Source organism: Struthio camelus, chromosome 3 (genome assembly GCF_040807025.1).
Source record: "Struthio camelus isolate bStrCam1 chromosome 3, bStrCam1.hap1, whole genome shotgun sequence".
Classification (NCBI taxonomy): Eukaryota; Metazoa; Chordata; class Aves; order Struthioniformes; family Struthionidae; genus Struthio; species Struthio camelus.
In genome coordinates, this window is record NC_090944.1 from 18,401,601 (window position 1) to 18,429,064 (window position 27,464).

Sequence of the window (27,464 nt, forward strand, 5' to 3'; positions counted from 1 at the left end):
TTTAATTCAGACTTACTGTCCTCCCCGCCCCATACACGTACAGGCATGTTTCTGCAGCTGCTGTTGCTTGTCAGATATTAACGTTTTTCCCCTTTCCTCTCCCCATGCATATACATGCACTTCCCATCAGCCCCAAAATGATGTCCTTTAGGAAGCATCATTTCATTGCCTCAGCTGGCAGAAGATGGAGTGCTCTCAGGCCTTGCTGTGCTTTTTTTAGGAAAGTATTTTCTTCTGAAAAGCATGGCAAGGAGAGAAATACAGAATAGATAGCAGAAGAGGAGAAGTAGTTATATCAAAAATATCTTTTTTTTTTTCTTCCTCCTTTTAGTTATAGGGTCTGGTACTACTTCACTAGAACATTGTATTTTTGTTGCATTTGTTGTGTTAGGATTTAGGATTTTAACTTTAGATGAATAAATTTATCAATTCAGAAAATCAGATTTTAAGTTAATCCATAAGCTTCTTACTTTTCCAGAACTCACTTTTGACGTTAGTAGATGAAGATAACTTTGAACCAAATGCTAGCTGCAACTCTGCTATCCTAACTTTGACTATCAAAGCACAGTTCAGCAAACAGTAATGTCTTATGTTTACACTGAAAATTCCCTCAACTGCATAAACTATTCTACAGCCTTGATTAGCCTACAACATGTTATCTTCATTTTTTCCTTAGATAATTAAGACTGTGTAGTATTATGATGTCTCTTTTAGTCCTTTAATATGTGCATCTCTACTTGTTTGAGGGATTCATGCAAATAAGATTTAGATCTGAATAGTCTGTTTTCAGTCAGAAATGTTTGAGAATGATTATGATGATTGAAAACATGTGTTTTACAGCTGCAGCTGCTTCAGCTGGAGGAACAGCAAACAATCTCGCGGGAGCCACGAATGGTCTTTTTCGGCCACTTGGTGCCCAGCCACAACAGCAGCAGCAGCAAACAAATAGTAGCCTACAGTCCAATTCATTTTATGGCAGTAACTCTTTGACCAGTAACTCCCAGAGCAGTTCCCTTTTTTCACATGGTCCTGGCCAACCAGGAAGCACATCTCTTGGCTTCGGAAGTAGCAGCTCTCTAGGAGCAGCTATCGGCTCTGCTCTTGGTGGATTTGGCTCATCAGGTAGGTTGCTAATACGGTGAGGAAATTCTGAGACTGGTGTGTTAAGGAGAAAAACGTATCTGTATCAAGACACATTATATACATATACATTTCCAAAAAGAATATGAAAACAGATTATTCAAGTTTAAAATAGAATATAGGGGGAAGAACCAACAGCTTTTTAAAGTCACTTGGCCTCTGCATAAAAGACAAATTTTTAAAGAATACCCTGTAGTCATAAATATCTCTAAAATGTTTTTCTATATTGAGCGCTATACTTTGCCTGAGGGCTTTGATTTATTTTTTTTTAGTAAGCTTGTCTTCATGATTTTTTTTTTCCTCTAGGCAAGTCTTCGTTTTGTGCTAGAATAACAATTGATTACTTTTAATATATGCGTACTTTTGTTGTAGTTTTCATGTCAGGAAAACGTCTAAAATCTTTTTAAAAAAAGAGTGAAATAATATATGACAAACTAAACATCATCTAATATTGTAGTTTTTCCTTTTGTAGCTTTTTTTTTTTTTTCAAGGCAGGCTGTTACCCTGAACAGACTTAACCAAGAATCGTCCTTGTTTATTTCAGTAGGTTTAATCTTGAGATACAGTTAAGCCTAACTAGTTCTGTGCAAGTTTGGGGCCTTAAATTATTGCAACAGATCAACCTGTTTGTATTTAAAAAGAAAAAACAAAAAAAATACAATATGTTGCCAACATGTTTCTGGTTTACAGCAGAAATTTGACTAATTTTTTCATACATGTTGTTTTCCAGTCTCACAATTTTTAAATAGGCAAGGTAGGTTTTCCTGTATTGCAGGACAAGTGTTAGTAAAGGAAGTGAGATAGCCAATATTCTTCAAAAAAAGATATTAATCTATAAGTTACAGCACTGAATTGATTATTAATTTTTTTTTTTTTTGAAATAGGATCAGTGGAGCGTATTTACAATCTTATGCATCTTGCAGATGGATAGAAATGAGAAATTTTATGTAGTGTAGCTATTCTTTTGAAAGTAAAATGCCTCACAGGAAGTAAATTTAAAAAAATAAATACTCAGGGAAAATTTTAAAGTGATTATTACAAGACAGCTTAGTACATAAAAAACAGGAAAAAAATGCACTTCAATGTTAAAGCATAATACCTTTCACTTGGTAACTAAGTGGAGGTGAACAGTAACATCAGCTAAACTGCATACCAGCAATCTGCAGAATTCTTTACTTCAACAAAATTAATGCTGGGAAGTCCAGAACAAAGTTTTACACTGATCTTCCATAACGTCCATTATTGGAGTGAATTAGGAGATTCTAATCATCCTCTTTATTTAAAAAAAAAGAAAAAAAAAGAGGCTGCTCGTGGAGGCTGTATGGAATTCTTAATAATTTCCCATAGTACTACAGCAGGTAAATCTTATTTACAAAGTAATCGTGCTTTCCAGGTGCTGTATTTTGTAATTTAGGTTTGTCCTGAACTGCTTATAGGATCTCAGTGAACTGTTAGCAGCTGTTTTGCTCTAGATATGGTTTCATTTCATTGAGAGATAATGATCATAAGTATATATACACCGATTTGTGTCTCTAGAGTACTTTTAAAACATACAACTCCTTATTCAGCATTATCAAAAAGGCATCCAAACAATACAAATCTTAGTTGTATCTACTTACCAAGAAGCAGATTAGTCCTTTCTGGCACACTTTAATGATCAGGAGATTAAGCCTTTTTCTTGTAGCAAAAGTCATATCCGAAACTTTGCCCAAAGCCTTTGGCATAGACAGCAGATGCTGAAATCTTGCAGCAGTGTCCTAGGTAATATAATTAGCATGGTAGTTTCCACAGGGAAGCAGGAAGCCTGTGCTTTTGCAGTTTGAGAAGTGCTGATGAAAGGTGCTATCTAAACCTAGTAGAATTATTGGAGTACAAGTATATTGAAAGTGCCCTTCTGCCAAGTATAAATTATACTTTCCATAATAGCCATTTTAAAATATGCTTCCTGATTTAAAAAAAAAAAAAGAACTCCTGAACTGTACCTATATATATATGAACTGCATTTTACAGATGAACACTATTTATAAAGTGATGTTAATGCACATTGAAACAAATTTTTAAAAAGTTTAATTTTTGATTTGCCAGAGTTTCAGTTTCTTTATGACTCTCAATGTGGTGTAAAGGTTGAATTTCAATTAAAATATATCCATGGAAACTGACAGATGGAAATACAGATTTTACCCTTAAACGTTGCTCATGTTTTCAGTTGCTGCAGGGAAATAAAAAGTAGCTTTGCAAAAAATGCAAAAGTTAGCATGTTCTAGCTGAAAGAATGAACAACAAAATAGAAAACAAACAAGCAAACATAAAATATAAATGGACTGTGTGCTTTGTACAGTCCTCTGATAGTTTATTATGAAGTTACACACGCTCTCTTTAAAATTCAGGTACATAATAGGTTATTGCAGCTTAACAAGTAACTGAAAATTAGATGAACTACAGCAGCTTTACAAGCAAACTTTTAGTTTGTGACAAATGCAAAGTAATTGCATTAGCTTAGAGAACGGTGAAGAGGGCTAAGCTAGTTCAAATCATCTTCTGTGGCTTTTTTTAAGCTTCATGAAAATGCAGCTCAGCTGCTTTGTGGTGACTTGTTAAGCTGCAGTAATTCAATTGAATGAGAAACCCTAAAAGAGAGCTAAAGTTTGTTTGCCGTAAATCAGCTGGAAAAATAACAATCCATCAGTAGTATTGTATTAACTAATGTTCATGTGGTTCATCAGCTGAGCCGGAACCTGTAGAACTAGTCTCAAATGGTGAGACTTCCTTTAACTGTTGCCTTAATTTACTCTTCTAATTTCTTATTCTTAATCTCCTTACCTAGTTAGTCCAGTATCTTTTCTCCTGGCTTCTCCTCTGGTATGTCTTCCTTCCCAGTTCCAGACAATGTCTATCTATCTTCTGCCCCTGACCCTAACAACCCCCTATCACTACCACCTTCTCTCTCCCCCACCCCCCAGTTTGTTTCCATTTCTGGCTTATACTGTTTGATGTTCCTATCATCAGCTTACTATTCTAGTCTTTGCCCCACAGCTGCATACACCTTCTACAGCTTTTCATCAGATCTACTTTGTTTTTCATCCTCAGTCCCACTGGTTTTGAAATTCCTTGCCGGTTTTCTTGCAGTCTCCATGTTGGCTCGTTTGCCTGACTTTACTCTCCACCTGGTTCTGGTTTCCTTTTTTGGTCTATTTCTTGTGTTTGGCTTTTGTGCCCTCTGCATTCACAGTAGATAGCTTCCTTACCATGCTGCCTGATGGACATCCAGAACACAAGATGGGATCTTGGGCAGCAGTTTTAGAGTCCACTTTCGGCAGGATATACAGAAGCCTAGAAGTGCAATTGTAAGGAAGAGCTTTTTCAGCCTTCTCAGACATGTCATGTATGGACTGAAGTTTCAGAGCTTTCAGCTGTGAATCTGTAGCAGGTTTCTGCTGAACTCTTATGTATTGTGATTTTACTAAGATTTCTTTCTCAACCAAACAGACAGCATGGAAGTACCTGAAATAAAGGTCCCCTGTTGCTAGCATATTGTTCTGAGTACACGACAGTACTAATTTCTCAAATAATAGGTTTCTGAATTCTTTTGGTGAGGGTAAAGCATCTTTCCTTGCCTGATTTTGTGAAATGACTGTATTGTTTTGGCTGAACTTTTTTTTCCCGAAAATTTGTCCTGAGCAGGTATCTGCCATGAAAAATGTTGGCAGCGTTGCCGATGTTACGAGAAAGCAAACAAGGATCTTAAAGTGGAAAGTAACAGGCAGCCTTTATATTAGGTCATGCTGTTCGCTGTAGTAGGAAGGCACCTGAGAAGGGTGAAGGTTTTGGAAGTATACGTTTTTACCTTTTCCTTTCTAAGTTAAAGCAGAAATTGAATTTCCAAATTCATCTTCAAAAAGAAGCTTTATATTATCAAAATACCCATAATCTTGGTTATGTTCATGAGTATGATAAAAATGTTCCAGTGTTAAAATAGGCAATCTAGTTGAATATTTCACTAGTATGCAACAGATACTAGAATTTAACATTTCTAAAAAAACTTTGTTGTTCTCCTGATTTATCCTAGACTGTTCATCGCCCTGCTGAATGATGCTGTGCAGGATAACCAGTCCTTCACTAATACTCTTGTTAGTTTAAGCTTCTAGTCTTTAATTTGTTTTTCAAAGATACTGGTAGTAGTAAAGTTACGTTTCTAGTTTCTCACCTTAATTTTCCTTGCTCTGCTCTGCTAGTCATCCTCTTCTTATCCTGCTCCCACTTTATAACATCTTTCCAAACATGTCTTTGAAAACCATAATTCTCAGGGAATTTTAAGTAGTCATTTTTTTTTTTCCTACAGGTGAGGGATACACAAACAAGAGGAAGTTCAGAAACAGCTGAATAGTAACATAGATAACTTTCTGAACTCTTAAACCAAAAATACTTATGTTGTCTCTAGCCTTTTACCTGAAATCAGGTATCACTGTCTGACTAACAATTTCTGGTGGAAAACACTTTTCTTGAAGAGTTTAGTGGGAGTATTTTTAGCACCATTTATTATATAAAGTGACAGTGTAATCTGTAATTTCATAAGATTCTTACTTGTCCCAAAGCCTGAAGCCAGGCTATTAAAACAGAGTACAACAATATTACAGTGAGAACTTTAGAATGAAATGTTGAAAGACATGGGCATTGATTAAATTACTTATCAGTGGTATGTTTATACCCACTTAGATTTACTTAAAAGCATGTGGGGTTATCACAGTAATTGTCTTTGTCATAACGATTGCCGTAATTATTGTGATCGCATCTGTTATTGCCCAGCTGTAGTTGGGGATAGGTTTTGTTCAGTTGACACTGTGTGTAATTAGGGTCTTTTTATTTCTTCTTCAGTTGGCAGTTCTGCAAGTAGTAGTGCCACAAGGAGAGATTCTCTGTCTACTAGCTCTGACTTGTACAAAAGATCTAGTAGCAGCCTAGCACCCATAGGGCAGCCATTTTACAATAGTCTGGGATTTTCCTCCTCTCCAAGTCCAATAGGCATGCCTCTGCCAAGCCAAACTCCAGGACATTCACTTACGCCACCGCCATCACTTTCATCACATGGATCCTCATCCAGTTTGCATTTAGGTAAAAAAAAAAAAAAAAAAAAAAAAAAATCAAAAAAACAAAAAACCACTTTTTGTTTGTATGTGTGTATGTATTTCTATGTGTAAAATATGTGTTGCATAAGAGATGTCACATTACCTTTGCTGTTAAACAGTTTTGTAAGTGGGCCAGTTCGTGAAAGCTGGAGAGCATGCTCAAATTCTCATTGATTTAACAGTGGAGGGCACTCAGCATTTTGCAGTGTCGGGCCAGCAATTGATTTTTCTTCCCTGAAAGCAGCCCGATAGAGAGCCCAGTTAAGAGTTATTGCTCCTTTTTGTGTTATGTTACTTTCTGCTCTATGACAAGCAAAGGTACATTATTTTTGTTTGTACTTCCGTGTATTACCACTTTTATTAAGGTTATTTTAAGATGAAATTTTGTTTACCAGTGGAGTAACTCTCACTAATACCCCTTACTATGACAGAAGTAGAAAAGTGAGCAAAGCTCTCAGTACAGTATATGGAAGGGTGATCTTGAATCAGTAAGCCTACTGTCTTATGGCCCAGATGCTTTGCCGGAATGACAAGATTAACCACCAGGTTGGTGGAAGAAAACAAAATGCATTTATGAAAGCAGTAGCAATGGCTTTGTCAGTGGTGGCTCTCTGTTATCAGGTGTATTTTTTTGAGGCATATTGTTAGTAACATTTTAGACATTTTTGAGCCAGTTAGATGACATGGGAGCTCAAACTTTTTTTTAAAAAAATAAACAAACAAACCATACCACAGCCTGCTGTTTATTTAGAAGAGAATGCCTCTAATCTTAGGTTATTTGATAAACTTTTTTCACTGAAAATATTTGTGGTTGTTAAATTTGGATGCTAAAGTTATACAATGAAACAGGATGTAATTATGAGATTGAGTTGCCTTGTTGCTTCAGTAATTTTTCAGTGCGCTCTTTGTGCGTATAGTAGGCAACCTAATCCCCCATGCTTTTGTTTAGTACAAATGAAACAAAAAAAAGACAGTCTACCGAAATACACTTTTTTAAAGTGAAAAATATGTATGATGTATATAACAATGTTGAAAGTAATTTAAATATATTACATTTACAGTTCAGTATCCCCGTCATGGTTATGTGCTGAATACCCGAAGTAAAACTGGGCAAGGGGATATTTCAGCACGTTTTATTTTTTTACTTACCTTTTTTCCTTTTTCAGGTCTACAAAGTGCACCTTTGGGCTGAGACCAAGCATGGAAAGTTTCAGCCCAAATGGAGGCTTTTGAGAAAGTTCTGAACATCTGACAATGGGGTTATCGTGGAAATCTTTTTCTTTCTTTCTTTTCAAAGTACTTTCATAATAGTTTTCATATTATTGAAAACTATACTTAAACCAAATTTTGGAAGGCATTATCCAAAACTTTAAAAAACGCAAAGTTTTCTGTTGCTTTACATTTGATTAAATGCTAAAAGATAAAAGACTTTTCATTTCTGAGAAAATAAGCTGCAGTCAGTATAAAGGATTACTCCTATCAGCAGAAATTGTTAAATACTGATTTTAATCCATTCTAGACTGTTTGGCAGTGTGAACAAAGCATAATAATTTGTTAAAATCATATACTAAATCAGTGTATAAAGGCCAGAATGGACAGTTGTACTCTGAAAAATGACACAACGCTGTTGGCTTCCATGCTGACTACCTCTTGATCTTCCACATGAAGTGGACTCCATTTACTGGTAAACTTACTGCTACCTTACCAAATTGATCTGGATATTGGAAATTGAGGCTCTTTTGTATTTTGACCTTCGTGAAAACCCAGGTATTTTTTGTTTTAAACATCTCCCACACTCCGCTCTTGCATATCTTTGCGCAATTACATCTGAGCTGCACTGTCGCAAAAAGTTGAAGAATGTATTTCTGCAGTTAATCGTTTGTTCTGTTAAATTTATTCCGGAGTGTTCATCAACCACTACTGGAAGATGTTTTGTTTTGTTTTTTTTCTCAGATACAAAAAACAAAAAGGCAAAGCTTTCTTACCATATAAGAAGATACAACTGGATACAAACAGGGAGTATATTTTAAGGAGGGTATGCTTCTTACCTAGTCACTTTTCAGAGTAGAACAACGGTTTCAAGTTCATGTCTGCGTGCAGTTACCATTGATGTTCTGATAATGCCTGTCACATGCAGCTTTCCCTCCTCCTTCAAGGCTGTTATTGTCCTGCCTGCTTATATCAACAGGTTCAGCTGAGTTTAACCATTTTAAATTGGGCATCAAACTCGGTTGCTCCTGTTTCAGCCACCAGAATAGTAGAGCACAATTCTAGGGAAGGTGCATGGTTTATAACCCCTTTGTCAGACACTGTGCAATTTGTAGCTTAAAAGACCGATTTCCCTTCTACAAGAAATTCATGATATTTTACTCTTCTTAATATATTCGCACAAATTCTTCTCCAACATCCTAAAACAGGAAGGCACTGATGACTTTATGTCCTAGTGCCAGTTTTCCTGTACCTGAGGGGATTTGTCCGTTGTTTGTAACTGCTCCTTTACTGTAGTGAGTCGGAGCAGCAAGGTCATGAATTTGAACTACCCTTTCACTCCCAGGGATGGAAAGATGATACAGAAGCATTTTTCCTGTGTTATAAACATTCCTTTTAGATTGGCAGTGCTTACTTTTTGTTGGATGGTACATTGCAGCATTTTAAGTGTTTGTTCTAGAATAGGTTTTTAAAATCTGGGCTTTTGGGAGGTAATTGTTGTCTGTCTGTGCTTTATAAGCAAAGCTTGTTAACAGTTCAGGTTGATGTCTTATCTTAAGAATTGGTCGTTCTGGGTAAGAGTCTCAAGGCCCCTGGCCAAGGCAGTATGGGGAACCTTGTGTTGCCTCTGCTGTGTACCTACTCTGTAGGAGTTCTATAAACCAGGCGTAATAAGCACTTGAATTCATTTTATACATATATATGTCTGTGTATGCATATATACATCTAGGTATGTGTATATATGCACACACGTATGTCTATATATGGAGTCCTTTATATTTCCCTTGTTGAAGATGAAATGCTTATTGTTTTAGCTCAGGATAAGATGGAGCTGTTTCTGTACAGACATATAAATGTTTTGTAGAAATTGACAATTTAACACTACATTTATATATTTTACTAGAAAATAAGATTGCTAACTGGTTTTAAACAGTTATTTTGCAGTAAATCTGTTTTATGTCTCAGTTAGAAAGTACTGAACAAATTCTTTGGTAATAAGTACTAACAGACTAATGCTATAAAAATTAATTTACCTAGATCTGATTTTTAATATTTTTCATGTTCTCCTTTATGTTAAATACATCTGTTATCCAAGTTAAGGAGATAGCAATTTAATGTGCTTTATCTCCTTAAAACTTGCTAGGGCTTTGTCTTAGATGGCCTGTATCACCTTTACACCTCTGTGCTTTTTCTTCCCTATGGACTAGCCACAGGGTGTCAGGTTGAATTAAGCTGTAAAACAACTTGGTATTTACTTCATTGCATTGGAGAGCTCTCTTTTATCAGACCAGAAGCGGTAACTAAGTGATCGTTCTTCACTGCAGTGGTTAGATAAACTGCGCTTTCCTCCGCAATGATTTGTAATTGTGTGCCTAACCTGATGCCTGATAGCAGCCTTTTAAAATTAAGAGCGTTTGCACAAAAGTTTAGACTAGGTGCTGTATTGAATAAAATGCTTTATTGAGTAAAACAAATGCGTATGAACTTGTTGCGTATGAATGACCCAAATCATTTGTAAGAACTGGTCTGTTACCTTTCCAATTTGGAATCGGAGTCTGTAAAAGTTTTGTGAGTTCTTCAGGAACACAGCTGATGCGGTAGGCTATCCAGGAGGATTTTAATAACTGCAGTTCAGATTTCAGTTACTCCTTTCTAAGTTATTAACAGTAAAAGCTTTCCGAAGGGAGGAGACCAGGTCTCTTTAATGTCCATAATAATACTTTAATATTTTTGGACTGAAGTTTTCATGGGAGTATAATATTTAAGAAAGTAGTCCCTTGTGATATCTGAATTATCATACTGCTGCTGTAATAAAAGGTTGCCTCAGAAGAAGAATTAAATCACTGTTTTTATACTGTCCAGGGTTTAAAAGCTTACGTTTTGCGTGTGCTTTTGAAGTGTGAAAGGTAGTTCTAGGCATAATGGATATGTTTTCAGCAGTCCGATATTATGATCAAGCTTAACATGATCAACTTAGTTTCACAGGAGTCTCCCAGTTGCAGCGTAATTTTCTTGAAAGTCTTAAAGGGACGCTTTCCAAACTGAATTGAAGAAAGACTTGAGACTCTCGAAGTATATACATGAAGTTTTATTAGATACATTTAATGTATTTACTAAAGGCTAGCAAGTTGCTTTATCCAGTAATTACAAGAAATTGTTGCATTTATTTCATTCTCATGTGGAGGCTCAGTTTTTAAAACACCATGCTTAAACAGTTCATGGCACTGCACGCATGAATCAGGATTGTTTATGTTAATTAGACCTATACAATTTGTGAGCTCCTAATCAGAGCTACCCTGTTAGTTTTGGGCACAGAATGGAGCATGTGATCAGTAAAGTAATACACAAACGTTGTAAAATGAAAGCAGCCTATTAATGTTTTCTTTTAAACAGGCTTTGCTGCCCTCTTCTGGCATTAAATAATGTTACTATGCTGCATTTACAGGGAAGAAAAGTTTTCATATATTTAAATAATTTAGATCAGAAATACCATGTTTTTCATAGGCATAGTTTTTCCATAGTTCAGAAGGTTGGTCCTAGAAGAAAAATCACTGCAGAACCAAAGTCTCTGCATCCTGCTTCACCTGCAGAAGGTTGGGTTTCTTTTTTTTCTCCTCCCCCCCCCCCCCCTTTTTGTCTGTTAGTATCATGTCACTGTTGGTCTTTTTCTGGAAATAGTGATTGTCAATAGAAACTACAAATGATAGCTAAAGAAACCTGAATTTTCTGACTAAGAAGAATTAAGAGGCTTTAATTAAAAAGAAATCTAGATTTTTTTAAGGTATTGTGGAACTTCAAGTATTTACTGATTCTTTGCTGATTCTCACCACTGAATTTTGCAAAACTAATTATATAATACTAATTATTTCTCTTTTAAGGCATAATTCCATACCATGCAATAAATATGATGCTTGATATGTCTTGCGGAATACTAACATCTCAGATTCTGATATTTCAGATTGACCTTTTGAAAAAGATACCTGACCATTAATATATTACGAGCCCTCTGTAATACTATTATTGCCTGGCCTTGTAAATACTTAGAAGAAAGGAAGGCTTGGCTGGGGCACTGTCAGCCATTTTTTTTTTTTTAATTCATTTTGTAATAGAGCACCATTCAAACAGCACATACTGCAATTTGTTTTGAAAATCCAAATTTAGATACTTCTTTTATTGACGTTGAAAGGGCTTCCAGCTATTATGTGACTTTCTAGGTAATTTGAAGAGAAAGGGAAAAAGTTTCCTTTTCCAATTTATACCCTAATAATTCTGGTTGAATTGTTGCAGAAGTAGACTTGAGGTTTTCAGGTGGTAATGTGTCCTTGAATATTTCTTGTATTATGATAGCAGTATTCCTTTTAAAAATCATACTGTAGCCATGAAAGATGCATTATTTGCTTGTTTATGATGATCATTGCTGCCTGTTGTAAAGTGGAGGGAAGAGAGGCCTTGAGGGCAAGTTCAGAATGACATAAACTGATTAGGGAATAGTATGTGAGAAGAAATTCATGGGGCTGTGAGATGATAGTTAAAGACGAGATCGCTAGCAAAAGGAGCTAAACAAAGCAAAGCAATTCCGTTCATAGAAAGTAAGGAAAGACAAAGCATCATAAGAGTGATTAATGTATTCACAGCAAGGAAAGGACTATATGTTTCTAAAAGGAACTTCAATTTAAAATACCTTTGGTTGCTTTAGAAATACGTAGTAAATTCTTAGTTACCATTTTGAAATTTGACATATTTAGTGCTTATAAGAGGTACCAGATTGAAAGCCTGGGATGCTGGTCATCTAACTTCCTGCAGAACAGGTACAGCATGACTAGAGGCACAACACATGCCTCCCCAAAAATGCCCTATCACGCTTTAAATCAACAGAAAGGTACCTCAGTAGGGACTGAAGGGTAGTTCAGACTTCATGGTCTATTTTGACACAATTGGCCGATTTCAAGACTCTAAGAAGGGTACAAGTCAGTTGTGCTTGTGAAGTGAAAATCTGCCCAGTAAACTAAGGCCCACCTAATTCTAAAGTTTCTGTAGGTCTGAATGGGTGGTCACTTTACCTGTTTCATTATATTCTTCTAATGAGGTTTTCTTCTCCTGGTCGCCCTTCACATAAAATAAAAATGAGGAGGAGAGTGGTTTTATTTCTTTGAAGATAAAGCTGTCTCCCTCTTCCAACCAAAATGAGGTAAATGTAAATAACAAGACAACGCTGTTTTGTTTTCTTTGGCTCCAGGGTATCCATAGTTCTAGTACATTTCTTATTTTATTGTTGCTTATTTTCCTTATGGCTTTTACTGACAGAACTGCTTCCTTGTAGGAGGACTGACAAATGGTAGTGGTCGCTATATTTCTGCAGCACCTGGAGCAGAAGCAAAGTATCGCAGTGCAGCAAGTACCTCCAGTCTTTTTAGCTCCACCAGTCAGCTCTTCCCCCCTTCACGTCTTCGTTACAGTAGGTCTGATATTATGCCTTCTGGACGTAGTCGATTACTGGAAGATTTCAGAAATAATCGTTTCCCTAACCTTCAACTAAGAGACCTTGTTGGACATATTGTTGAATTTTCTCAAGACCAGCATGGTTCTAGGTAATTATTATGATGAAGTTAATGATAATGTTTTACTGCTTGGGTATTGTTGTATTAACATAACACACTTCAGTGAGTTGATTATCATCCTAATACGGCACATGCCATTAATTGGGGCAGATGCTCTTACACTGACATTTTTCCCTCCTAGGAAAAAGTTCATTATAAAAGTAGTATAAATTTACTAGCTCCTTGCAGTGTCGGGATAGTCTCATAATTAAACTTCTAAACTCTAATATTAAAGTATAAAAAGGCAATGATTAAGAAATCAAAATACTATCTGGCATCTGGAATGTAAAAGTGTTTTTCGGCTATGCGTCATTGTTCTTATTCTTTACATCTTTAATCCTTTTCAAATGAAAGGTTTTTAGGCATCTTTATTCTAAAACGCTTTCTTTTATATGTAAAAGCACTACTTTCATTTTAATAAGTTTTTTTATAAACGTTGAACAGTTACTTTAGAATACTGAGGTGTCTCATTGAAACTGTGTTGGAGAGGTTTTCTTTTTTTGTGTTTTTTTTATGTTTTATATTTTTTACTTCTTTTTTGCAATTAGATTTATACAACAAAAGCTAGAGCGAGCTACTCCAGCTGAACGCCAGATGGTATTTAATGAGATTCTGCAAGCAGCATATCAGTTGATGACTGATGTGTTTGGAAACTATGTAATACAGAAGTTCTTTGAGGTAAGCATAACACTTTAAGAGCATGAACAGAAATGTGAATGAGAAGCTATAAAATCTGATTTAATGTAAATATTTTTTCTTAACGTTGTAGCAGAACTCTCCTGGACTTTTACCATAGAACGCAACTGCACGCACGTTTCCTGTTCTTTGTCCCCAGCTTTGTTCATAACAAGCCAGAAGATAATGGGCATAGTTTTCTCTTTATGTTGGTGATGCATACGTTGGTGAACAGCATAGACTGTTCTTGCTGTATTGATAATTAAGTTTCTATATTTGTGAGCTATAAAAACAGTTTCAGAAAACAGCACAAAACATAGCTTCTTATTGTAATTGAAGTTTTCAGATCATTTGAAAAAATCTGACTAGATAGAATTTCTGAAGTAATCTTAGACTTCATCCAGTACTTCATCCTTAGGTACAGCACGCTTTAAAAGGGCAGCAGGATATACTTGTAGTCTGTTCTGAAAGCAGACTCCTTAGGTCTGTGTGTGGTGCATACTTGGGCTTTGCAAGCCTTGCAGCTTAATTTATGGAGACTTTCAGCAGATGATGGTGGAGATTTGAAGGACACTGTCAAGATGCAGTGATCAATAAATGCAAAACAGTGGGTCTTGAAAATGCTCATGTAGTCAGATAAATAGCTGTGAACTCTTTGTCTAGTGCTGTAAATGAAGAGACTCGAATAAAACTTAATGTATTCAGAAGAATTTTAGAGAAGGGGAGTCATGAGATACTTCCGCATCCAGTATTAGTAAGACTAGTATTTAAAACAGCTTTGTTTTTCTTAAACTGTGGGGTAAAAAGACCCTTACCAAAGAGCTCTGAGATTCTAACTTGCAGAGGGAAACGAAAAAGCAATGTCTGTGTTTTGCCATAACTTATACCTGGAAAAGATAGCTCACGTAGTATACTTTAGGTCAAAGACAAAATCCTAATATCTGGTAGGATAGAAGGTGCAGCTGGAAAACATCCAATAAGAAGTAAAATGCTCGTTATAAATAGGAATGGAATGTTTAATGCGTAATATAAACAGTGTGCTTGATTTCCCGTCTTCTCCCCCCGCCCCAAACATTCTTTTACAAAACCAGAGTATGTGCTAAGAACATATGGCTTATTTATAGTATATAAGCTCTTGACCTTACTCAGGAGTTATCCAGTGCTGCTTTTTTGGTTTTCTTTTTTTTGTTTGTTTTTTGCATAATTTCAGGATTGTCAACAACTATCTATCTGATGTGTTTCATCTTAACTTTGCAGAAAAGTTCCCAAGAAAAACCACATTAGCCCTTAGGTACAGTAAGGATGGGACTCAGTTTATTATTTAAGTTGGGAGGATAAGGTGCTTGAGCTTTCTTCAGCGCTCCCAGTGAGTACGGGTGTGGGGTTTGACAGCTCTCAGCAGTGCTGTGTAAAAGTTGCTGATGCCACCCAGCTGATGTCCAGCTGCTCATTTTTGTGTTGCCTCTTCTATTGTGCCAGCACAGGTGCTTGCATGACATGTAGGAAACAGGATCTAGGAACTGATCAGGCTGGAAACTAACTCTCTGACAGGGTTATATATGTTACAATTAAGATGGCTTGCCTTCTACAACATGGAGCAGCACAGATATTTGTACTAGCACAGTGGAGGGTGTAATATAGGTGGGTATTAGCTGTTGCTGAAATACAGTTAATTGCACTGTACCCTAATCCAGCCACTATGCAAAAACGTTTTGATTTTGCTCTGCAGAGTCCAAGTATTTCCAGGTTTCCCAAAGTGCTTCTGGTAAGGGACGTTCCTTCAAGTCACTTGAAGTTAAGCAGCTCTGGGGGTTGAAATCATTTTTTTTTTTTTTTGCCATTACACCTTACTTACTGTATAAGATACAATGACTAGTACAAATTTGATATATCAAAATACAAATTTGAATTGGTATATGTTTAGATTACCTGATGCAATTAATTTGCCTGGTATCATTTGTCTAAATAGGTTATCGTTCTTACAAATAGTCAAATACGGTCTTGCAGACTGTCTGTGTTTGTGCGGAATGTTCTTAAAGTCAAATATAAACTACTTACATTTAGAATTTTTCTGTTGCCTTTTAAGGGTGATGTACTTGGTAGCAGATATGTTACTGGAATGTGGAGTGTGAATGTATTACAAAACACTGCATTTTTAAAGAATAAAAGCTTGTGGTAAATAAACTCATCAAAAATAAAAAGGAAAGAATCATTTGCAAGGCGCAGTAAATTTGTAATACATCATGATAAGTTCTTAGTCATATAAATCCCATCATGTCACAATATTTCTTCGTTGTTAACACCATGTTTATTTTCTTTTAGTTTGGAAGCCTGGATCAAAAGTTAGCCCTAGCAACACGCATACGTGGTCATGTTCTGCCATTAGCCCTACAGATGTATGGTTGTCGTGTTATTCAGAAAGCACTTGAGTCTATCTCACCTGACCAGCAGGTAATTGTAAGTTAGAACATTTTTTTTTTTATTGCATCCACCTTTTTACTTGCTTAATTTGTTGATCTTTCCCTTCATTATGATATGCTCTGGGGGACAAAATAGGTCTTTAGATTAGAACATACATAAGGCACATAAGTAAACCACCAGTGAATGTTAAGATTGTGCAGGTATGCTAAAAAGGGATATTTTTGTTGAGGCAAAATCACTATAAAGACAAGGATGATCTTTTTTTTTTCCCAGAATGAAATGGTGAAAGAGTTGGATGGTCATGTTCTGAAATGTGTGAAAGATCAAAATGGAAACCATGTTGTACAAAAATGTATCGAGTGTGTTCAGCCGCAGTCGCTGCAGTTCATCATTGATGCATTCAAAGGACAGGTAATGTTAACAGTTCATTTTCTGTAGAGTTACTTTGACTTGCAGACATTTTTTTCTATCACTTGCATATAGAAAAGACAGCATTCAGCACTTCTGTCAGCTTGTATTAAGCAGGAGAAAAACAGGAAAATAGAGTGATAAAACTGGTGAATAGGCAGTCTACGTGCTGTAAAAAGATGAATATGTTGAAGATGAGGCTCTGGAAAATCTGTCTGCATGTGCTGTGTGATATCAATAATAGAAGTATTTGGCATAGGCCCAAGCTTTCCGTTTGAGTTTTGTGATGTGCCATTTCAGATTTTATTTACAACTTTACCATTGCCATTGCTGGTGTATTAACTAAGTCATATCTGATCTCAAGCATGTATTTCTTCATTACCTTTCTGACTTCTTTTTTCTTTCATTGCTTATCTTGCCAGTCTGTCTTTCAGTGTTTCCTAATCCATTTCTATTATTAATGAAATACTTTGAAGAAATGCATTCATCTGTTCTCTACATCTGGGCTAGTGTTAAATACATGTGTAGTTTTATTTGTTTATTTAAGGTGGGCGGTTACCCCCCCACACACACACACACTATATTAAAGGGTTAACATTGTGCCGTAGGCTAGAAAGTATACTGCAGCTAAATAAGATTTTAATACTCTATGACAAACATGTACATTATAGTTGCAAGAACAACTGTAAAAATCTTACTAACTAGGCTGTGTCACTAAATTCTACTTTAATGGCTAGCCAAATGTGTTTCTTAACAAAATCTAGCATGTATTTATCTCACATTTTACACAATAGCATTACCATAATTGTTGTTCTGCGCAGCAGCAAATGGCATGCCAAGATGTCTAGGGTTAGGTCTTCTGTTAACATCAGAAAATGTGTATGGGGTGAATGTTTCAAAGGGGTATAAATAGAACCCCTTGAGTAAATGTAACTCTATTTGCTGGAAGACTATCTATGACTCCAATTAATTGTATATATGTATATTTATAGAATACAAACTCATATAAAGTGGTAAATGAAAAATAGCATATTTTTGTACTGTCGAGTAACAACCAATCTTTGTTACCTGCCCGCATCATTTGGATCTTGTATCTAATAAGTCAGGATTCTCTGTGGTCAATTCTGACCACGGTAGACCAGTACTGAATCTTAAATCTTCTAAATTAAACCCTGAAAGACAAATCTGGCTTCTGGGGAAGTAAGCGAAAGGAATAAGATCTTGACTGTATGTTTTGAATACTTATTTACAAGCTTCGTCTCTGCAACGGGCCACCTGTTGCAATATGTTAGAATGTGAAATTAGTGGAAATCATCTGCAGTAATTGAACTCTTTTTTATAAAATTCAATCTAGAGTTATTACTTCAAATTTTAAAATGAACTACAAAATTAAAAGGAAAGCTTAAAACTTGAATAGTGATTAACTAAGGCAACCTGACCTTGTACATAATTTCAGGCCATGTGTGACTGGTGTCACTGATAAAACTTTCGAGCTCTTTTTGGCAGCAAAGTAGGCTAGAAATTAAGTGAGAGAACTTGAATTCTTAGATAGTTGTGTGATTGCTGGAGCAGAAAACTTGCATCATAATCTTTTCCAGAGTTTTAAGGGAGATTGAATTTGAAAGACCTTTTTTTTTTTTTATTTTTTAATAAAAGTAGTTAGCACATTCAGTTCTATTTTTGAACATGGTAATTATTAGAACACCTGCAAATTTTAGTTGGTTTAACTTCAGTTTGCGATCCTATTTTAAGGTATTTGTACTTTCGACTCATCCATATGGTTGTAGAGTAATTCAGCGTATTCTGGAACACTGTACTGCTGAGCAGACTTTGCCAATCCTAGAAGAACTGCATCAACACACAGAGCAGCTAGTGCAGGTTAGTGTGTAAATTCATTTTTTTAATGCATTGTAGAACTTTTTTACATTATTTTCATTATTCCTATTTCTTAGTTTGTGAAACAATTAATTACGCGTTTTTCTCTTCTCCCACCCCCATAGTTTTAATTAAAACGAATTTGGAAGTTGGGAGGTAAAAAAGACATAAAAAGCCTTTCTTGTATGCTTTTGGCTGTAGCTTAGAATATGCATTGTAAACACACACAGTTAGTATATGCTTTTTATTGCAAAGACTACCTTTTTGTAGTTTATCTTGATTCACTCTGTTCTCCTTCAGATAACTTCTAACAACATATAAACAAAAGTACATTGTCCAAAATATACGTGTAGCATATCCTCACAGAAAGAATGATCTTTTCAAAATGAAGGCCAAAGACCTTCTGCAACATAACTTCATGTTTTGGTCTGGAATGAATAAAATGAGTGCTACGGATAAGTGCCTTTGAAATTAAATCAATTTAAAGTACAGAAAGAGATTCTTAGTGTTCAGTAGGAATTTCCACACGTAAAAAGGCAAGAATTATACTGCGCTTTAACTTAAAGGTCTCATTTATTTCTGAGTAGTTTCTTGTACAAGTCTCTAATCAACAGTATCTATCTTGGGGAGCCAAAGTTCAGGAAGATCTTATAGCTGTTAGAGAATGGTGGTTTTAATGTTGAGGATTTTTTTTTTAAGAGCATAAAAGGAATTATTTAGAAAAATGCTATTTTTAAAGATCATTTGCATTTTGGACTTAAATTTTGTAGTCCATTAAGTAATGCTTGATGCATTATTTTTTGCGTCCCTTTGTTTCTATAATGTTGACATTATTGTATTTTTTCTTACATCCATGCAAGTAGTACTTTGAAAGTTTATACAAATATACAAAAGCTGTATGGATTACTTGGTATGAACACAAAAGAAAATTGAAGTCATCTTATTTTCAGGATCAATACGGAAATTACGTTATTCAACATGTACTGGAGCATGGTCGTCCTGAAGACAAGAGTAAAATAGTTTCAGAAATAAGAGGAAAAGTTCTAGCTCTGAGTCAGCACAAATTTGCCAGGTATTGCACAGCCTTCATCTGTTACAGGTTCACTAACCTTTTAAAGTTGCGGTATTGAATTTATTTATTATGCTACAAAAAGGATACAGTACTTTTTTTTTTTTTCCTTTGTATAACTTGCTTTCTGAAATTTCATATTTTTATAGAGATGACCAGTAGTGATATTTTATCTACGAAATAGTAAATTTGGGGAAGGGAAAGGGGAAATGCCATTCTACAGTAAAACAGTCAGTGTATTCCATTGGTTTATGGAACGTGTTTTTGTTCCCTCTATACAAGAGCAGGCCCTGTCTGTAGGGAACTGGCTCCAAGTCTCCAAGGAGGAGCGTGTGAAGGATCCTTAGAGCCAGGTGAAAGTGCTCCTAGAACTTGCTCGATGTGCTGCTGCTGGTGAGCTGGGACCTCCTGGCTGTCTATCAGCTGAATCAAGTAATTTGCAAATATAAAAAGGCTAGCATCAAAAAGTGGGGCTGTGGGCTTCAGCCTGACAAAAATTTTATGCACTATGGAGACACTGAAGGACTATTGTAGGAATCGTCAGTTATCCTAAGATTAGGACCTAAAACTCAGCCTTCAAATGCGCTTTGCTGAAATGTAAATTATGCACCTTAGCTTCCAGTTAATATATACTTCAGAATCGATCCTGGATAATTTAGTTAGACCAGCCTTGTCATCAACATTAAGTAGAAACACAGTGTGACATTTTGGGGGGCATCTGTTTAAAATATATATATATATGCACACTGAGAAGTTTATCTGGATCTTATTTTTCTATGTCTATATAAAATTGTTCATATTCCTCTCCTTGGAACTTGCTTAATTTCCAAAGCATAAGCTCAGGATCAGAATCACTTTGCGGCTGGGCTATAATCATGGATGGCCTTTCTGATTTCTGATAGTTTAGAAGGTCAGAGACTTTGTCTACAAAAAGAAATGTTTGACAGTTTTCCTGATCTAGGAAAGTGCCTTGGTCCAAAAAGCAGGAAGCCTTGTATCTGGCTTTCTCTCAGTTTTGTTTGATTGCAGCTTGCAATCTGAAGCAGACCCACAACCAAAATAGATGTACTAGAATACATATGCAACCCAAGATCCAGTTATATCTACTATAGGTCCAGAGGAGAATCCCTGCTATAAGATAAGTATCAGCGAATGTGGTGTGTGTGGTGGTGTGGGTGTTTTTTTTTTTTTTTTTTTCTTTGACATGTGGGGGGGGGGGGGGGGGGCTAATCCTTTTAACCTTCTTATATCTCAGCTATTACAGATGAAAGGTTTGGAAATCGGGACCTCATGCATTTACAGTGCATTTTTCAGTGGTATTAAGACATTTGTACTCTTCAGATTAACTTTAAATTTCTATCTTACAATGTGATTTAAAATGTAACATTCTATTTGTCTTGTTTTTCAGCAATGTGGTAGAAAAATGTGTAACTCATGCTTCTCGTGCTGAAAGAGCTTTACTTATTGATGAGGTCTGTTGCCAGAATGATGGTCCTCATAGTGCCTTATACACCATGATGAAGGACCAGTATGCCAACTATGTTGTTCAGAAGATGATTGATATGGCTGAACCCGCTCAGCGGAAGATAATAATGCATAAGGTATGTTTATATGTAGTTTTATTGGCTTGGAGAAATCTTTCTCCTCTTTTCTCTATTTTAATTAATCTGTTAGAATCCCTTTCTCTTTAGATTTAAAAATCACTAGTTATGTACTATTGAATTGGTGTATAAACAATTTTTGTTCTTTAATTTCAGTGGAACTTCGTCAAGCAGAGTATATTCATGTCTCTGAGCGTTGTCTTGTAAACGAAAAATGCACATATACAGAAAAGTCTTAAAAGCTGTGTTTTGTATTTGTAACAGCTTTTCTGTAAAAATACTTTTAATATAAAAAATGTAGTGTGTCGTCTTTATTAAAATGCCAGAAGAAATGTGGTGTGCGTTTTTTTAATTTTTTTTTTTTAATTATTTGGTAGCTGCTGGTATAAATCCATTCTGCAATTCTCAAAGAAAACATTTCCATACTTATATGAGCATGTTTTCTAGTTAAAAATATCCACAGAAGCAATTGAAACGCTATTGTCCTAGGCTATTGAGTGGAGGGCCCAGGATATTCCTACAAGGAGCTCTGCTTCCTGCAGTCACCCACAGGGCACTCCTGCAAGTAGCTGTCTCGCTTCTTCTAGGTCTAGCACAGAATCCTGACTGAGCAAAGTCAGCAGGCTACTCCAGTGGGAAAACTTGATTTTGGGGGCTTGGCTTTCTGCTGCACCTGTTTGCTGAACTGTTGTGCCCTGCAACTTATATAAAAGCACTAGCTCACATTCAGGGAAGGTAGTAGGAGTTGGACAGCAAGATCTCACCTGCTTTGGTAGCTTAGGTCAAATGTGAAAGCATAGCTATTAATGGCTCTGACCTGGTCACAACATGTAATATAGTTTTTTTCGTTTGCTGATGTTTGTTAAAGGAACACAACAGTTAATCTCATTTAAATGAGATTTTTACAGTCTAAAAATGAAGGTGAGAGCCAGCATTAGAAGCAAGTTGCTTAAAATGTGAAAAGTACACTGGTTGTCTAGTGGTTCAAAATCATATTTTAAATCGTTCCAGAAACTTCTAAAATTTGGAAGTACAAGCTTTCATCATTTTTTGATACAGTTGTTTACACGTGTGAACTTAGTTTTTGTCAAGAAACTAATGGGTTTCTTCTTACAGATCCGACCCCACATCACAACTCTGCGTAAATATACCTATGGCAAACACATTCTGGCTAAGTTGGAAAAGTACTACCTGAAGAACAGTGCTGATCTGGGGCCAATTGGTGGACCACCAAATGGGATGTTGTAAAAGACAACCAGGAATGGAAGAAAAATTTTATTGTGAATGATCAAAACATACAACTTAACTATAAATGTTCTGATTTTTTTAAATCTATTTATTGACTTTGTTCATCCATTTGTAAAATTTTTATTCTTGTGTATATTTTTGGGGAGTGAATTATAAAATATCTCCAGCCCTGATCCAGAGACCTATCAGATTGGATGGCTGGCAAAGCACAGAATGCCTGTATATGATGTAATTGTATCAAAATAGCTGTCACATATTTTGTAAATTTTTACCTTGTAAAGTCACTGAAATAGTTTTTAAAGGGAAAAAGTACAGTATTCTTTTAATACACTGGCTTGCAATCTGGTAGGTCTATCCAACATCATAGCACAACAGGTTTATAGAGTTGTATATAGAATTAATCCTTATTTTTTTCCCTTTTGTGTGAAGTCTTTTATACCAGATTAAAATTGATCAGCTGCATAAACATTATTTAACATGTTGAAAAGTTAAGTTGTATTTTGGTGGTTCACAACATACTACCCAAATAATAAACAGGGCACAGCAAATTAAAATAGGGAATAACAAAACAATGGAGACTTTTAAAAGACTAGCTTTCATCACTTGCTGTGGACACTTTTTTTTTTTTTTTAATGGTGCCCTAAGGTTTTCTCTAGCAATGTATTAAAAATAAAAGTGCTGTATATACTTATATATTTAACTGTTGTACAAGGTAGAGGAATAAAATCATGGTGGTACTTCCACTCAGTAAAGTACACTGTTGGAAAAGAAGTGAACCCTGTATTAACTTTACAGTCAATTTTACAATGCAGGAAGAGTAGAGATTTGTATTTTTTTATTTTGCATATAGAATTGTAAGGATTTGAAAGTGTTGAGCATTTATTTTGCTTTCTCACTGTAGATGCGAAAAATAGGTATTGATGAAGAGAAAAGGGGCCACAGAAAAGTAAACTTGATAGCTCAACATTTAAGCATGATTGATTAAATATTCAGATAGCTTTTTTGCTTCCTATAAATATATGCATTGTATACGTGTAGTCAATAGGTGTAAGTTTACAGTTTGAAAACAAATCTCTTGTTTCGATGTTTATTACAAGCCTTGCTAATTTAGTAGTGATGCTTACCTTGGTTGTACAGATGTACATTTGTAAACCTTCATGCTGTAAATGTAATTTGTTTTACCCCTTTTTGGGACAAATTTGCATTTTAGTGTATATTCATATCCCCATTCCCTTTTCTCCTCCTGGCATATAGTGTTGTATAATGTAAATTTATTTCAGCAAATCAAGAGTGATTTTTTTAAATTCTATCTTTATATGGTTTCAGAAATATGAACCGGCTTTCTTTTTATCTATTGTGAGAAACATTATGTTTTGTTTATAACATAGCTGTTGATTCTGTTAATATGGACACTTTGGGAAATGAATCTGTTCAAATTTTAAGTCGGGATAATAAGCATAGTGAGAAAGAAATGGACTGAAATATTTGGTTATCACAGAAACCAATGCTTCTTCCATCTTAATAAATGTGGCATGATTTTTTTGTACAGAAGAGTACTGTATTTTTGAATAGCCTACTCCCAACGTAAAGCAAATATGTATGATACTGTCGATTTTTTTTCTCTGGACATATGACATTGTAACAGTAACATAAAGATGATGTACATTTACAAGCGGCCTTATGTACATTTCCCAATGATCTTTTTAAGGCAGAATTGTGACCATATGTGTATAATTAAAATCCTTTTTAATCCTTTGCCTATGGAAATATTTTGGAAAAAGCCTACTTTGTATATTCAGTTTCTGAAAGATAAAGGAAGTGCTTTGTATGTTGTTGAAGTAAGTATTTTGTGTAAAACATTCATTTGGATGGCATACCTAACGTTTTGATCAACAAGATATGTTGAATGCAATGTCTTGAGTATTGATCAAATAAAAGGCTGTTACGATAGGGCTCTGATGACAAGGAAGGAGAACTAGTAGTGGTATGAACTTGTATAAGGGATTCTGTCATATTGCTGTTTATATGAGATTTACATTAAGTCTTTTTAAAGCATACATCTTAAATGCTACTCTTTCTTTCATGGTAGCGTTAACTCATTAACGGGGAGGCAAGTGGGAAACTTTTTTCTGGCCTACTTTAGTTTCTGAATCTGTCATTTAATAGCTGCATTAAGTGATATAGTAGGCCTAATTATTTTTAGTAAGCACAATTCTCATTGCCACGTATTTTTTTGCCTGGCAGTTCTCAAAATTCCTCTTCATAGAGGTACATGCCCTGTCATTGGAGCAAGAACTTTCCCATTGTCACACGCAAGATGAGTTTTGAGGCACTTCCTTGGTAATGTTAACTCTCAATATTTTTATCCTGTGTATAAGTGCTGTATGTTATTAATCCACAAAGCTGGCATTCTTTTCAGTGTTTAATAGATTGGACTTTTGGGGATGTCTGAGCAGAATCTGATAATGTCCCAGGACTTTGTCCCTGTAGCGCTCATGCCATGGTTGGATTTAAACAGTCCTACAACTTACCATCCTTTGTGTTCTTAGTACCTTGAACATAATCTTCCGCTCACTTTCTTAAAAATCATTCTGCACAAATAATGTACAGGAACATAAAAATCACTGTTTTTTCCTTCCAACTATTTTAGGGTTTGGGTAGAACCACTAGGCATTTTGCTCAAGTATCGCTTTTTGATATAGACTGTTTATGGACCAGTTTGATTAGGTTTGACTCCGGGTGGATAATATTGAATAATGTAATGTTCACATGTATATACTGTAAAAAAACAAAATGAAAATGTGTGAATAACACTGTGTGAAATATATCTGGTCTTGTGTTTTTCCTGTAGGAAACCAGCTATTTATATTCTCAGTTACATGACTTTTCTGCTGCCTTATGGAGCTCAACTTTGAAAAGGCACTTGTTTCTACTTCAGTGTTCAGGTGAGAATCAGATGGTTATTCAGGAACTCCGTATTAGTTCACTTAAGCTTCTAGAGGCCATTGCTGAGCAGCTAGAAGCCTTCATATTCAGCCTACTAAAAACGTTTACCAGCTGATTGTTTAGCTATATAGGAAGATACTCTAGTGAAGCTAGGACCAGAATGAATTATTGTGTATTTGAGAGGACTAGAACTGTTAGCTACCCATGTCGTCACTGCATCCACTGGGTTTTCTGTTACTGACCGGGACTTTTTCAGAAGACCGTTTTTAGCTTAGGGTGTGGAGAGAAGTGATCTCTAAGAACACGGGGAGAGGGTGTGCTTCTGGTGTTAAACTGGCCCAATTAAATGGCCGGAACAGCAGCAATATTATTACCTCTATTGCAGCCTGCTAGATCCACTGATGCTCTTTCATCGGACAAATGGGAAAGACTGAAGTTTCCAGTGGCAGAAACTAGATGTTTTACAGTGCTGACAGATTGCAACTGATTTGTCACTCTTCCCCTTGCCCTCTGCTCTGAGAAATAGGCATTTTAAGAGATGCTTGTGACTCTTTGTGTAGTAGCTTGGTAATTGAGCTGATCCGTCCATCAGTTCTGTTCTACTAGGATGTTTGATGTTCAGCCTACTGGTAACTAGAAAAATGAGTAAACAGTGAAGTGACAACAACTCTCACCATACGTCATTCAGGAAAGTAAAGAGAGAAAAATTGCAAAAGCATTTTAAGACATAGTGACTGAACATTAAAATTGCAGGTTACATTTAAGTCATTGATCTGGGGAAGAAAACCCAATACTAACTCTACAAAAAAGTAATTTGCTACTGAAAGGTTGCAGTCAGGTTAGAGCCCCATCTTTAACTTCTGATTTTCCAAAATGCTGAATCTACGCAGAGCAGTGACTGGTCACCGTCTAAGCTGACAGCAGCAGAGAAAGCTTTGTAGCTTTGTTTAGTGGTTTTGTAGCTCTTGAGGAAACTTGCTGCTTGAGGAAAGAAAGAAAAAATCAAATATACCAGCAAACTGAAAATATCTTTTTCTACACATGTACTTACTGTATCTGCTCTCTGGTTTCCCAGTGCTGGTCCCCAAGCTACAACAGCGTAGGGACTTTCTGTCAGTTTGTTAGCACAAAGATTCACATCTTGTGACACTACTGGTAATGCTAGAAGTGATCCCAAACCTTCATTAGTCTGTGGGCGGCAACACTGATGATGCAATGTGTGTGCTACAGGCAATACAGTATTTCACTCTGCCTGACGAGCTTCGGTTTGAAGTATTTCCTATGATTTGTAAACAATGTCAGAAGGACCCATAAGCAACACTTGTGGTGATTCAAGATTGCTGATTCAAGCACCTCTTGGTGGGGGGCGGAGGGGAGATATATGTTTACTTCCTCTAGGGATACCGTGTAGAAATGGGCTAGAGAGGTTTGGGAGAACTTAGCAGAGGTCTAGATCCTGCCAATGCAGAAGAGTCCTTTTGAGTGACAGCACAGAAACAGTTTAGTGGCACAGGCCAGATCTAGTACTGCACGTGGGGTATTCCCTGGTTGCTAGTGTAGTGACTGCCCTAAGGAAGGGAGGCAGCTGCTTCATGCAAGAGCATGAACTAAAACTCAAGGTTACACATTAACTTTCATTATGTGGAGCCTATTAAAAAGCTACCACCTTGCATCTGGAGCAGGAAGCCAGTAGGGAACACTAAGCACACAGGTTTATCTAAATTGCTGGTATTCCTCAGTAAGGGGGTATGGGAGTCCTTCCTCCACCAGTCCCTTAGGACAGAGCCGCTCCTTTTGCATGCTCGCCCTATGCTTAAAGCACTTATCCAGCAAATGAGGTGCCTGAATTAGTTTCCTTCCTGAGGGTTTCAAACCCACCTCACTTCACAAGAGCATGTCCTAACCCCAAGGAGCTGGGTGTGTTCACTTTCTGCTGAATTTGGGCTGGGCTTTTAGCACAACTTGAACCATTCCTTGCATCACAAATGGTGCAAGATGGAGCATGACTCTTAAAGCACCCAGGTGGGAGCGGGTAGGTTCTGCTCCTGAGATTGTCTCCAACTCCTTTCTCTGAGACTTACTCAAAGTAAAAATATACCCTGGGGAAGCAGGGTACCTCCATCATGAACAAATGGGAGAGACTGCTTGAGGA

At 36.2% G+C, this 27,464-nt stretch overlaps 1 protein-coding gene across 22 annotated transcripts in view; it reads left to right on the plus strand.

Annotated features, from left to right (window-relative positions):
- Window positions 1-25,193, plus strand: part of PUM2 (pumilio RNA binding family member 2) — a 73,198-nt gene extending 48,005 nt beyond the window's left edge. For 6 of the 22 annotated variants that reach the window (XM_068937093.1, XM_068937095.1, XM_068937085.1 and 3 more), the window contains 10 exons: window positions 841-1,122; window positions 6,013-6,249; window positions 12,793-13,060; window positions 13,618-13,747; window positions 16,067-16,201; window positions 16,439-16,576; window positions 18,326-18,451; window positions 19,399-19,520; window positions 20,926-21,118; window positions 22,235-25,193. In XM_068937093.1, the coding sequence (XP_068793194.1) occupies window positions 841-1,122; window positions 6,013-6,249; window positions 12,793-13,060; window positions 13,618-13,747; window positions 16,067-16,201; window positions 16,439-16,576; window positions 18,326-18,451; window positions 19,399-19,520; window positions 20,926-21,118; window positions 22,235-22,366 (1,763 nt within the window). In that variant the 3' untranslated portion in view covers window positions 22,367-25,193. The remainder of the gene's footprint in view (window positions 1-840; window positions 1,123-6,012; window positions 6,250-12,792; window positions 13,061-13,617; window positions 13,748-16,066; window positions 16,202-16,438; window positions 16,577-18,325; window positions 18,452-19,398; window positions 19,521-20,925; window positions 21,119-22,234) is intronic. The other 16 variants (XM_068937094.1, XM_068937089.1, XM_068937092.1 and 13 more) reach the window with 4 other exon arrangements.
- Window positions 25,194-27,464: the final 2,271 nt, after the last annotated feature.